Source organism: Nanorana parkeri, unplaced genomic scaffold (assembly GCF_000935625.1).
Source record: "Nanorana parkeri isolate BGI_ZX_2015 unplaced genomic scaffold, ASM93562v1 scaffold943, whole genome shotgun sequence".
NCBI lineage: Eukaryota > Metazoa > Chordata > Amphibia > Anura > Dicroglossidae > Nanorana > Nanorana parkeri.
This window is the reverse complement of record NW_017307211.1, coordinates 573,245-585,868: the sequence shown is the minus strand read 5'-3', so window position 1 is coordinate 585,868 and position 12,624 is coordinate 573,245. Positions and strand designations below refer to the sequence as shown.

The 12,624-nt window shown below is 41.5% G+C and overlaps 1 protein-coding gene across 1 annotated transcript in view; it reads left to right on the top strand.

Moving 5' to 3' along the window:
- Positions 1-12,624, top strand: part of LOC108795169 (receptor-interacting serine/threonine-protein kinase 2-like) — a 38,060-nt gene that overhangs the window by 6,521 nt on the left and 18,915 nt on the right. Inside the window, exons 3-5 of the mRNA XM_018566370.1 lie at positions 1,115-1,270; positions 5,724-5,857; positions 8,720-8,769. Coding sequence (XP_018421872.1) covers positions 1,115-1,270; positions 5,724-5,857; positions 8,720-8,769 — 340 coding nt within the window. The remainder of the gene's footprint in view (positions 1-1,114; positions 1,271-5,723; positions 5,858-8,719; positions 8,770-12,624) is intronic.

Here is a 12,624-nt window from a genome sequence, read left to right as displayed (position 1 = left end):
GGGGGGGGGGGGGGGGTTGGATAGAGTGAGGGAGGTTTATAATCCTTGTTAGCATTTTATTTTATTTCATCCCTGGTGGTTAGCAGGGTCACCAGAACCAGTGTCCCCATTGGATGATTTTCCACCTACTATATTCCTGTTCTGGTGACAACCCAAAATTTAGGTATTGATTTCACTTTCATTTTCTGTGATTACGGTCACCAGGACAAATAAAGAGGGTGAATCTTCCTCTCCACTCTATCCAAAACTAACAAAAATGTTTTTGCTTCAAAACCTAGGAGTTAAATCTTAGAAATGCATTCAAGTACCTTAACTAATAACAAAAATGTAGCGTATTTGTGTATCACTCACTCATTCATGCTGACACTGTTCTACCTTCTGGAGGGTGGCTACTTTTGTTCCCCATGGACGCTGTGTGTATTGTAAAGTAGCCACCACTCCGAGCTCACTCCTGTGATGGACTACAATCTCACGTTTAGTTTACTAATTTGAACTGACATTATAGCCTATAGGAGCTCACGTGAGGAACAAAAGTAGACACCTTCCAGAAGGAAGGCCAGTGTCTGCACCAATTCAGAGATGATTTGAGGATCTACAGCTGATTGATACACAAATAAAATACATTTTGTTCATAGTTAAGGTACTTGAATGCATTTTTAAGATCTAACTGCTGAATTTAGTGTCACTTTAAGAGAAACCCGTAGTGGGAAGAATACATGGGTAACTCTTGTAACTACTGACACAGAACAAAAACAGATTGGGAGTTTTTACAACACTTGATGCATTCTTGTTCCAGGTCAGTGATTTAAAAATGGCTGAAACCAGAGACAACCAGGCGGTTAACATTTTTAGAAGGTGGTCAGCCGTTGCAGCCTACATATCTCTCTCATTAGGGCTTTCTGCTAACAAGGAGTATTACTAATATATTTTTGAGGGATTTGCAAAGCACAGGTATTCAACTACCTTTTAAGAGGACCCTGCTTTAAAGAGTAATTCTAGTGCAGGGCTATCTCTTTAGTTTTGGACCACTGTGCTATATGTGTTCTAACAACTGAACACCATATAAGACACAGTAGATACCATATTTTATATTTTATGTTTTGTCTGGTTACAGCGCGATTTATATCCTGTGCTTCCATTGAGTGTTTGTATCAGGATCCTGACATCTGTCGCTGAGGGTTTGACCTTCTTACACAACCTTTACCCTACTATAATGCACCAACGCCTGAAGCCCTGCAATATACTTTTGGATGCCCAGTATCATGCAAAGGTAAGGAGGCTGGAGCATAACCTTAAAAGAATGTTAGAATGTTTCAAAATCTTTATTTCTATTTGATTTAATCTTATTGGAATTCGTATAAAAGCAAATAGATTTTCAATAGGTTTATGTCTTCTTTTCAGCTGTATGCAAAATACTATAAATGTATTGGAATAGTCCTATGCTTAAGATTAGTTGTCTCCTGATCTTATCCCTTTTGTGGGTGGCCCTGTTGGCACCATTCCATTCGACAAAAGCTGCAGTTAGGATTGCCACCTTTCCAGGATTCATCTGGACAGTGCGGGTTTTGAATGCTGTGTTCGGGTTTCATGGCAGCAGAAACCCGGACACAAGATGTCAGGCAGACAGGGGCAGCCAAAATTAAGATAGGGGCTACTGGTCCCCCCACTGAAAATAGTCTCAGCTGTGATATTTACATATGAACAAGCCGCGACTCATTCTCCCCCAAACAATGTCCGCCCATCGCTAGAGTGTTCAGGTTTCGCTTGAAGAAAAGGTGGCAACCCTAGCTGCAGTCAGTGTTCAGCTCTGACCACAGCGAGTGCTGCATGTCAAAATACAATAGTCCAGCAGAGGTGATTCTCCCATCCACGCTGCTTAGCATTGGTGGAGTAATCAAGCAGAAAAACTGCAAGTGAATGGCCAGCTTAATGTAGACTGGGCAGCCAGAGATTTCCACTTCTTAACAGCAGGCAGACTGATCTGATTTGGCCATCCACAGTGATTTCCACATCTGCAAGACAACAGAAAATTGTTAAAGGAGAACTATGGGGTAAGTGCTTTCCCCCATAGTTATCCTAATGGTCACAGGAGGACACATACTAGTGTCTTCCCATGACCCAAAGCTCAGTATATGGTGAGCTACATCTCGCGGTATACTGAGACCGCTGCAGCCGTGACAGATCCCGACATTACTGTCAAGATCCACCCAGCTGTGTGAGTGACATCTGGCTCTGCCTATCTAGAGGCAGAGCCAGCTGTACCTGCCCCCTCCCCCGTCTGTTCCACCACTCAGCGCTTGAGGATCGGAGCGGAGAGGGGGGGAATCCCTGCAGGGAGCCGTGAGTGACAGTCACGGCTCTCTGCAGGGAGATGATCGAGAAGTGAGCGAGCGACGGTATGTGTTCGCTCACTTCCTGATCTATTGAGCCGATGTGTGACAGTTTCTTTGTCACACGTCGGCTCGAACTATGAGGTTGAGTGAACATCACTAACCTCATAGTTCTCCTTTTAAGAACGCAAAATGCAAACTCTGATGCAACCCTTAATCAACTGCTTCATACATCCTGTTTGAACAGTAGGAAACTAGAAAAATATGCAGAAGCTGATACCCACATTGGTTATCGGTAGGAACGCGTTAATTTTAAAACCCAAATGCAGTGTTCAGTGGAATTTTGAATTAGAATGCCCAGGATCATGGGCACTATTCTCTGCAGAGTAAACAGGTATGTAAGGTAACCCACAACTCTATCGCTTCTTTCCAACTACACTTTTATCTACTAATCTGTATCTTTCAAACAACCAATGTATGTGACTTGTTTTTACAACTCTATGTAGGCATATGACAAAAAGTGAACAATCACAAATTGTAAGAACAGGTTCATACAAAATTATCATTTCACATTCATCATATAGAGACTGGTACATATGCAGGACTAATATTCGAAATGTGAACAGCATGTAAATGTGGAAAAAAAGAATGTGAAAGCTATTGGCTGGTAAACCTAGAGTAAGCATTGAATTAGCGTTAAATACTTAGAGAAACACAGGTTTTAGCCAGACCCGTTGAGCCCGTATGGTCATCTGTGAGTGACACCTGTTGTGGCTACCATACAATTGTGACATATTTTTATTGTATTTTTTCTGTAGCAAGGACACTGCAACACCATGCAGATTTGTTTTTAATGTATAAATTCTAGTTTTCACTTTTTGAATGTTCTTGTCTAAAACTACAGCATTTTGCAGTTTTGGTCTGTTTTGATTCTAATTCTTTCACTGTTCTCAGTTAAATGCTGGGGTCTGTTTTGATTCCATTTTCACTCACAGAAGTGTATTAGAAACTTTTTTTAAAGATTTTAAGAGAATGACCTGGTTAACATTTGTAAAGTATTGGGGAATCTGTCCCAAAAGGCTACAGGACTTCAGCAAGAGCATTGATCATTGCTGCGCACTTTAAAAAAAGAGACCATGGGCACGTACTGCATATGCTGTGGCGATGCCCAAAATTATTACGTTATTGTGGACACACTGAATGCTGTCTTCCAAGTAGTTAAACATGGAGACCCTCTTATTGCATATTGGTCTGCACACATCTTCTACAAATGAAGCTCATTTAAAGAATGCTGTTTCAAGCCATTAAATTGATTTTGTTATATTGGGAGTCCTTACGATCCTCCACTCTTCAGCGATGGCAGAATCATATCAATACTATGCTAGAAATTTAAAAAAACTTGTATGTGCCCACGGGGGAACGCCAATGAATTTTTGACAAGATTTAGAACAGCTAGCTCAGCACTCCTTGCATGGCCTACTTAGATCTTGTGACAACTTTGGGGTGTAGGGTATGTAGACTATCCTCCTAAGATATGCAAGTCCTCATTTCTGGCGATTACCATCTCAAGATCCTGTGGTGCCCAGATAAGATGTTTATATGAGTGGTGTAGGAGCTGGGGGTAAGCTATGCAGCTATTATTTGACAGGGTAGGGTCTAGAGAATGTCTCCTTTATGTTACCTGTTTATTTAATAGAGATACAATGTTGATGCATGCTCTTTTAGGATATGTTCTTTATCCACATGTATGTTTGCTATTCCTAGTATATTAGCTGCAACCTGTGTAACAGAGTCAATTGTGAACAGGGGCGGAACCACTGCCGGTGCAGCTGCATCGGGGTCTGATGCTATGGGGGGGCGCAGTGAGGTCCGGTCCTGGGCACCCACTTGGTGGAATATGGGGCAGTGCCAACAGGCTTCTCGGCAAGGTGACCGGGTCCTGTGACCCACCGATCCTCTCCCGTGCGCGTCCCTAGTAACAGGCGACGGGAGAGGAGAAGTGTGTCACACGCCCCACCCCTTGCAACACCGTCTGTCTGCAATGTGGTGAGGATCTGGCTGGGTGAGTCCGAGCGGCGAGCAGGGAGGGGGGGCACTGTAAAAACAAACCTTTGCAAAGTGCAAATTGGGAGCTCCATGACATCTTGGTTATATGATGATACCGATGTTTAGTGATGATGTTTCAGGTCCCTGGAAGCACCGTCTGGGAACGTCGATCCACGCTTTCAATAGAGCCATTCATAAAATCATGTAACTTGTCCTTGTGCATAATTTCGAACCACAGATCAGCACTTGGTTTGATAGATGTGTGTTATGGTTGGAACAGCATCAACTGCTATGCTAATTCCAGCCGTGGCCCTAGTAAGCCAAGTGTAATGTCTAAATGTTTGTCTTAGTGTTGAAGCTCTGACACCTGGAGGGTGGGAGCCGGTTTATTCAGTATACTCCCGGCTGTCTGCCTGCCCTGATTATTCTACAATGGCTCTGTCCAGAGAACTTCGCAGCTGCTGATACTTCAGGCTTACTTCACACCCAGACAATTTGAATTTTGAGTTCACCTTCTTTAAATAAGTTTTTCCACTGACCTTGTTCTTAGATTCCATCAGACAGCCAAAGATGATGCAGGTCTAGCTGTATGTATTCCTGCAGATAAAATCCAGGAGTATGGCCTTTACACCGATGAGCGCTGGTACAGTAATGACATAATTAGCCATGTGCATCGGGAAAAGTCAAACCCCATTCCTGTGCTAGGGAATGTTTCCATTAGCCCCTCTTAGGGCTTTGTCATTAAAGTTGAATTCCACAGTGAAATATGCAGTTGAAATACATATATTGAAGCTTTTTTTACTTGCTTTTTTCCTATCCCTTCAGTCTTCAGATGTACAAAGCCCTTTCACACAGCACACCTAGGTTCTTAACAGCCAGGGCAGGCGAGGGTTTGTCATCGCAAATCGTATGTGCAGGAAAACCGATCTGCCCTGGAACAGCTGCTCGGTCCCGAAATGTCACTTCTATCCGACTTTGTGAGTGCTGTGGAATGTGAGATCGCAGTCACAAAGTCACACATTCTAACGTAGTCACAAACTTTGATAGAACACTGCCAGTGGGGGCCAGTGTGATACGCTCCCGCGCCTCACCCCCCATTCCTGGGAAGGGGGCCCAAAATAAAATCTTGCACCAGGGCCCTTTGGTTATTAGGTCTGCCACTGAATGTGAAGATGCAATACCTTGTAAGATGTGAAACTATTAATAAACGCTTATTCACAAAAAAAGGGTAGAGAGTATTTAAAAGTACAGTAATGTGTGTAGTTTTAATAATGATGGTATATATACTTTCTTTTGTATTAACAGATATGGAAATTATTTATATTAATTACATATAACTTTTTTCAGCTTTCAGATGTCCAATTACCAAACTTACCAAAGCTTACAGTTTCTTCGGACCTTGATGATAATGCACACAGAGTCTATATGTCACCTCAGAGACTACAGGGACATGAGCCAACCACAGCAGATGACATTTACAGGTTAGCTTGTTTTTTTATTTATTTTTTTACATTTTCCCATTAAATATCAATACTGTAAATAGAATTTACCCATCAATTTGCCTAAAGTGTATTTTGTTTTGGTTAGGCACTTTTACACCAGCAGAGATGACCTGTCAGCCAGAGTGTCTGGTGACTAACTTTAGGTAGCTTTGCTTGTATAGGTAATGAATAAAACTGACAAATGCAGATAAACATAATATGAGGTGAATACATTTAGGGTGCAAATTATATATAACATTATTTTAATTCCATACATTAGGAATTTTAACAGTCTAATCTACCATGGCACACTGCTTTTGTTAATGCACTTTTACAGGTGAAACTCGAATAATTAGAATATCGTGCAAAAGTAATTTCAGTAAGTGCTGCAAAAGGAGCCCAAACCAAGTACTGAGTACATATGCATGCTTGTACTTTTCAGAAGTCCGATATTGTTCTATGTACAATCCTTGTTTTATTGATTGCATGTAATAATCTACTTTTTTGAGGTTGTGGATTTGGGGTTCTTGGGGTTTTCATGAGCTGTAAGCCATAATCATCACAATTATGACAAATCACGGCTTGAACTATCTTGCTTTGCATGTAATGAGTCTATCTCATATATTAGTTTCCCCTTTTAAGTTGCATTAGTGAAATAAATGAACTTTGCACGATATTCTAATTATTCGAGTTTCACCTGTATACATTTAAGGGGCCTAACTGATAAATGGGTTTTAAGGTAGGCATAAGATGATAGTTGCACATGAGATACTAATCTTGTATGTGAAGAAGTCTAGAAGAGAAACACATAGAGAGTCCCTTACAATGGTTAAAGTGGAGAAATGTTTCCCTAAATTGGTATTTAGTAAAGCGTCCCTTACATTGGTGGTCGGTGTGAGAGGTGTTCCCTTATATTGGTTGTTCCTGGGAGAAGGGCACCTTTACTTCATAGTTATTGAGAGAGGTGTCACCTAACATCCATGTTCAGTGAGAGGAAGAATGCCCCATACATTGTTCTTTTTTTGTTTTCTTTTTTTTTCCTCTTCTTTTTTATTATTTTTTCTGAGTGGCCAGACTATTATGACCACCTGACGTTTGTAGGCAAATTAGCTATAATTGGCTATAATTTCACGCTGAAGTTGCTAGAGGGCCAGACAATTATAAATAGGGAGGCAGATTGTTCACCACGACAGTAGAAGTGATTTTTTTCTGAAGATATGGGTAAACAACACGATTTAACAGCCTTTGAACGTGGGATGATTGTTGGCGCTCGGAGCCATGGGGCGAGTATCAGCAAAACAGCAGAATTCGTTAAATGTTCAAGAGCAGCTGTTGTTAAAGTGTTTAAAGACTGGACTGTCAGCCGAAAATCTGGGTCTGAATGTGCGAATTGTGGCCGTCAGCGACTAGTCAATGTTAGGGCGGAACGGAGAGTGGCAAGACTGGTACAAGACAACAGAAGGGCAACAGTGCAGTGTCAGATTCCTCGCATCACCTTTCAACATCTTGTGGAGTCACGAGTCGGCCCAACAAAGTCATCTCGTGGAGTTATCTCATGGCCCAACAAAGTACTCATGGGGTGGTCATAATAACCTGGCCACTCAGTGTATATATTGATATATTTATATATTAGGGATGCACCGATATATCGGCCGCCGACACATATCGGCCGAAAATGGCCCTTTTGGCTAAATGCTAAAAGTGCAATTTTCCTGCCAATACATCGGTGCATCCCTGCTTTCTTCTCTCACTGCTGGGCACTGCTCTGTGTCCCAGCGGGGAGGAGAGAAAGTGTGACAGCCAGCTGAGCGCTGCGGGAGGAGAGCGCTGTGAGCGTCCGGCGTCTCTCCTCTAACACCGCTGAGCCTCCTATCATAGTCCGGCAGAGCGCTGTGTGGGCGGAGACAGCCACGGTCTCACAGGAGACTGAGCTCTCCTCCCTGCACCGCTCGTTTAGCCTCCTGTGACAGCATGTCAGAGAGGAGTAAAAGTGCAAACACTCAGCGATCAGTGATTGCTGAGTGTTTGTACATAATGGAGGACATGGTATGGTTACTATAGCCTTAATTATGAATGAATGGGAGTGATCTACATCACCTCCTGTTCATTCATAGTTGTAGTTATAGTAAACATACCATATCCTCATGTTATGAATGAACAGGAACACGCATAGAGGATTCCTGTTCATTTATAACAGGGTTGCAGAAAAAGAGATTGAGGGCTTTGTGCCCTCAATCTCTTTTTCTATTTTAAAAGGGAAATATCAGGGTTCTGTTGAGACCCCCAATATTCCCCGAAACCCCTAAAAGTAAAGTAAAAAAATACAAATATTTATTCAAAAATGAATTAATATATTAAAAATTAAAAACTTTATAAAAAATAAAAGTAAAATATTTGAAAAAATTAAAATAAAAAACACTTTCGGTTTCGGCCAGGGGAAACTGTGTTCACTTCAGTCATCCAACCATGTGCAAGCACAAATCCTGCTTTTAGAACTCTTTTGATTAGCTATTAATGCAAATACAGCTTCCGCTTATTCATAGACTAAGTAATCATTCACTTATGAAAGGGAACGGCCTGACCTAAGTTTATCCCCCATTGATTCTAGTTGACAAAAAGTATGAAGTGCCTGTGGCAAAATGGAAACAGGTGACTGTCAGGGTTATGAATTAAACCCTGGAAATTACCTCAGAGGTTATGAGGAAAATAAAGCTGATACAGAAATCACATGACAGAGATAAACTATGTCACTGCACTATTTCTAACATAAAACAAGAGTACAATATGAAACTGCAACTAGGTGTACATATGTTTTTCCTATGAATGTTGTTAAACATATATATTATATATTTTTGTCTTCAGCTTAGGGATCATGATTCAAGAACTTCTGAGCAGGAAATGTCCACTCCAGGGTAAGACTTGATGCAATAGCTATGGCTTTATTTAAATGTAAAGATTGTCCATGTGCAGTTACTGGCAACAACGCATCAAATTTCACCAGTTGCTTGGCTCATTCATTCAACTTTTAATATAGATCTTATTATTTTTTACTATAGATCTTATTATTTTGTATTACTGTTTTCTGTCCATGCACCAGCAATCTGTCTGTGTACCAGCAGACATGCCAATTGGCCTGATCACCATGTGCTAGATCTTTTCCAAATTAGCCATACTTAGGTATGGCCAGATGTGAAAAACATACAGCTGTTCAGCTTCAATTCAATCACAGCAATTACAGTCCCAAATACACAAATGAATGTATTTAAAGTGTTGCATTAACAACACTTAACATTTAAAACCTATATAGTGTTGCATATCTACCTGTAATGTCAAAAACGTTTATGCTTTCAATTTAATCATATCTGGTAATCCCACCAGTAAGGTGTATCTACGGCACTTGCTTTCCTAGAGTGATGCTTACCTTCCGTACATGCTCCCAAATGGATTACAAGCAGCCATTGAAACGCACAATTCACTGACACATTCCATTCAAATTAATGCTGTACAACTGTAGAGGTCATTAAAACTGTAATGTGTACCCATCCAAAAGAAGTTCATACAAAGAATACACTGGATGTGCACAGTGCAGGAAGAGAAAGCAAAATCTGGAGGCTTCCCTGGCGGTATTTTATGTATTATATTTTTTTTAAGGCTGGTTGGATCACACAGATACCTCTTCCCATTTGGATCTTCTCCAATGGTGGGTGTTCCTAGCACTATAGGTACAGGGTGCCATGGTGATGCCCCCTCGGGGCCCAGAAGGGTGGGTCCCTGACACATTCACAGTTTGTCTTCAGGGTTAAATGATGCTGGTTGCCATCCAACCTAAACATCTAATGGTGCTTTGTATTTACTGCAGGGAACAGAGTTGGAGGCCCTGGTTGGCAGTCTGGCAACTCTGGAAATTACTAGGATGCCCAAAGAGTAATTGTAGGGCTGCTTGAATTGTTATGGTTGTAGGCTACAGTTTCACCTTTGCATTTATGTAACATGCATTTTACAGGAGCTACCACTTATCCTTAGGGAGAATGTTCTTGCTGTAAACTGCATTCAAATATGCAGCAAGCAGGACTTTTTTTGCAACATACTAAAAGGAAATGTGTGAATATAACCTTAGTCCAATACATAAATGTGAGAAAAGATGTTTCCTATGTGAGAACTGCTTTCTGGGCTCACTCTTACATTTGCTTCCATACTGCTGTCCTATATTTCTGTTTATTTTTCATGTTTTAGGAATGGAAGTAGCTGTAGTTGGTGCTATTGAGCTGGATGACATGGCAATGTTGCAGAACTAGTTGTGCAAGGCGTCTCTGTTACTGGAAATGCGTGGCTGGTATTTCCACAACATAGGATACTACTGCTATTTGTTGTACAATTTCCATTTTTATAGCCATAAACGCAAGACGGCAATACAACACCCCAGATGAAACATGCTGGATTCATATATTTAAAGGACAAGTTCAACTTTTGCACAAATTAAAGAAATGCATAATTAATAGTATATAAAAAAATATGCATTTCTTTCATATTTGCATTGAAACCTGGAAAGCATTGCAATCGTAATCACTCGATCACAGCTGCAAAGCTCGGGCATCTGCACAACTGTCAGAGCTCATACAAAGGTACGGAGTTTCAGGTAAGAGGGATGGGGGAAGGACGGCTGCACTTCAAACTGCATTAAATCACCTCATACGGCATCCAGTCGTCCTCGGTCTAGGTGGAGCTGCCCAGATACCCGCATCTACCTAGAAGGAGGACAGCTGGACGGCGTGTGAGGTGATTTAATGCAATTTGAAGTCCAGCCGTCCTTCCCCATCTCTCTCAACTGAAACTCCGTACTTCAGTATGGAGCTCTGCCTGGGAGAGACTGTGCGGAATGCAAATATTCAGGCTTGAATGCAATATCCAGGCTTGAATGCAAATATTAAAGAATTGCATATTTTCTTTTAAAAACTATTATGCATTTCTTGAATATTTTCAAAAGGTGAACTTATTCTTTAACCACTTCAAGACCAGGTTGTTCAATGTATATGTGTAGTGAGCAATGAATGACCGGCAAGGAGTCCCGGAGACACTAATTATCTTTATAGAGCATTTTTGAAGAAAAAAAAACCTACAGTAAATCAATAATGTTTCTTTATAAAAAAAAAATAATTGTTGTTTTGGAGCTCAGTGTGATCCAAACTGTGTATAAATAGGGTAATGCATCCAGTGGTGTAGGAATTATTGCACTTACAAGGGGAAAGGTATTGTTCTTGATGGAAAGGCTGCCTGCATCGGTTGATGAGGTATCCTGTACCTTAATCTATCAATATTCACCTTCTAACTGCCTGTTAGGATCCAGAGCACCTCAAGGTGGCGCTGAAGCTAAGCCCTGCAGTTCCTGTGCTCACCTGCAGGTATCTCCAGGCAGCCAGGAACTGTTAGGTACCAGACCACCACTGGGTGGTGCTGGAACCTGCAGCTCCAGTGCTCTCCTGCAGGTGCCTCCCAACTGCCGGAACTTAGCCATCACCTGGTGCTTCCTGGGAGGGTATTTAAACCCTCCCTGCAGTCAGGATGATGGCTCAGTATCCTGTTGTTTCCTGTGAGTCCTGTTACCTGTTTGAAGTCCTGTTTCCATTTCCTGCAAATCCTGAGCCCTGTCCCCTGCTTGTTGTCCTGAGCTCTGTTCCCTGCTTGTTGTCCTGAGCTCTGTTCCCTGCTTGTTGTCCTGAGCTCCGTTTCCTGCTTATTGTCCTGAGCCCTGTTCCCTGCTTGTTGTCCGGAGCTGTGACTTGCTTATATTCCTGAGTCCTGTTTCCTCCTTGTACCCTGACCTTTTGTCCCTTAGTTCCCCTGGTGTTTTGCTTTGCTCCCTGGGTTTACTTGCCTGTTACTTTTTGCATGTGGTTTGGTTTAGATGTAGTTGGTTACTCTTACTTGTTTCTGTTTATATTATTTTGGTTGGCATATTAAAAATATATATAAACTAATTTGCCTTGTCTTGTGTGGTCACGCCTTTGGTCCTCTTGCGTGGGTACCTGTGCAGGTATGGGGTCACCTGTGCCGGTATCCCTGACACTGCCACAGATTGATAGTTGGTAGCAGGGGAAGCATACTGGGCTTGATTTACCAGCCTGTCTGAGGGAAATCGGTGTTTCAGATAGCAGCCAATCACATTACACTTCCACTATCTTTCAGTGAAAGAAGGACAGGCTGAATTTGATTGGTTGCCTTAAGTAACAGGCCTGTACAATTCTTCCCTCAAGCACACCACTGCATCGTATTATACAGCACCTCCCGTCTGCAGCAGATCACATTATTCTCATGGAGGAATTCTTGAGACTTGGCAATCCTGCTCCATTTGTGAGTGTGGATGGGGCCTTAGTGTTTGTTCTTTGGTGTATTTTTTACAAAGACTGGGTACACCGAGTACAAAATCTACTGGAGCACAAATTCTGGTTCCACATCTTTCCTGCTGGGCTGCTATTTGATTTGCACAAGGAAATAGTAAATGGATGTCATAAAACTTTGTTTGACCAAAATGGGAAAAAGCCAACATAATACCTCAAATACTTCAGGTTTACAAAGACAACCACTTAAATAAGCTTGTTTTGGTTGAACAGTGAACAAGTCACATAGTTATAAATAGCTGTTTAGTAGTTGTGTGCTGTATATGGCAGATGTTATTTTTAAGTGAAATACATTGTTTTCAAATATTCATTCACATATTCAAATTAAGTGCAGCGGTCTTTGCTTTATAGGTCCATAATATAATATATGAT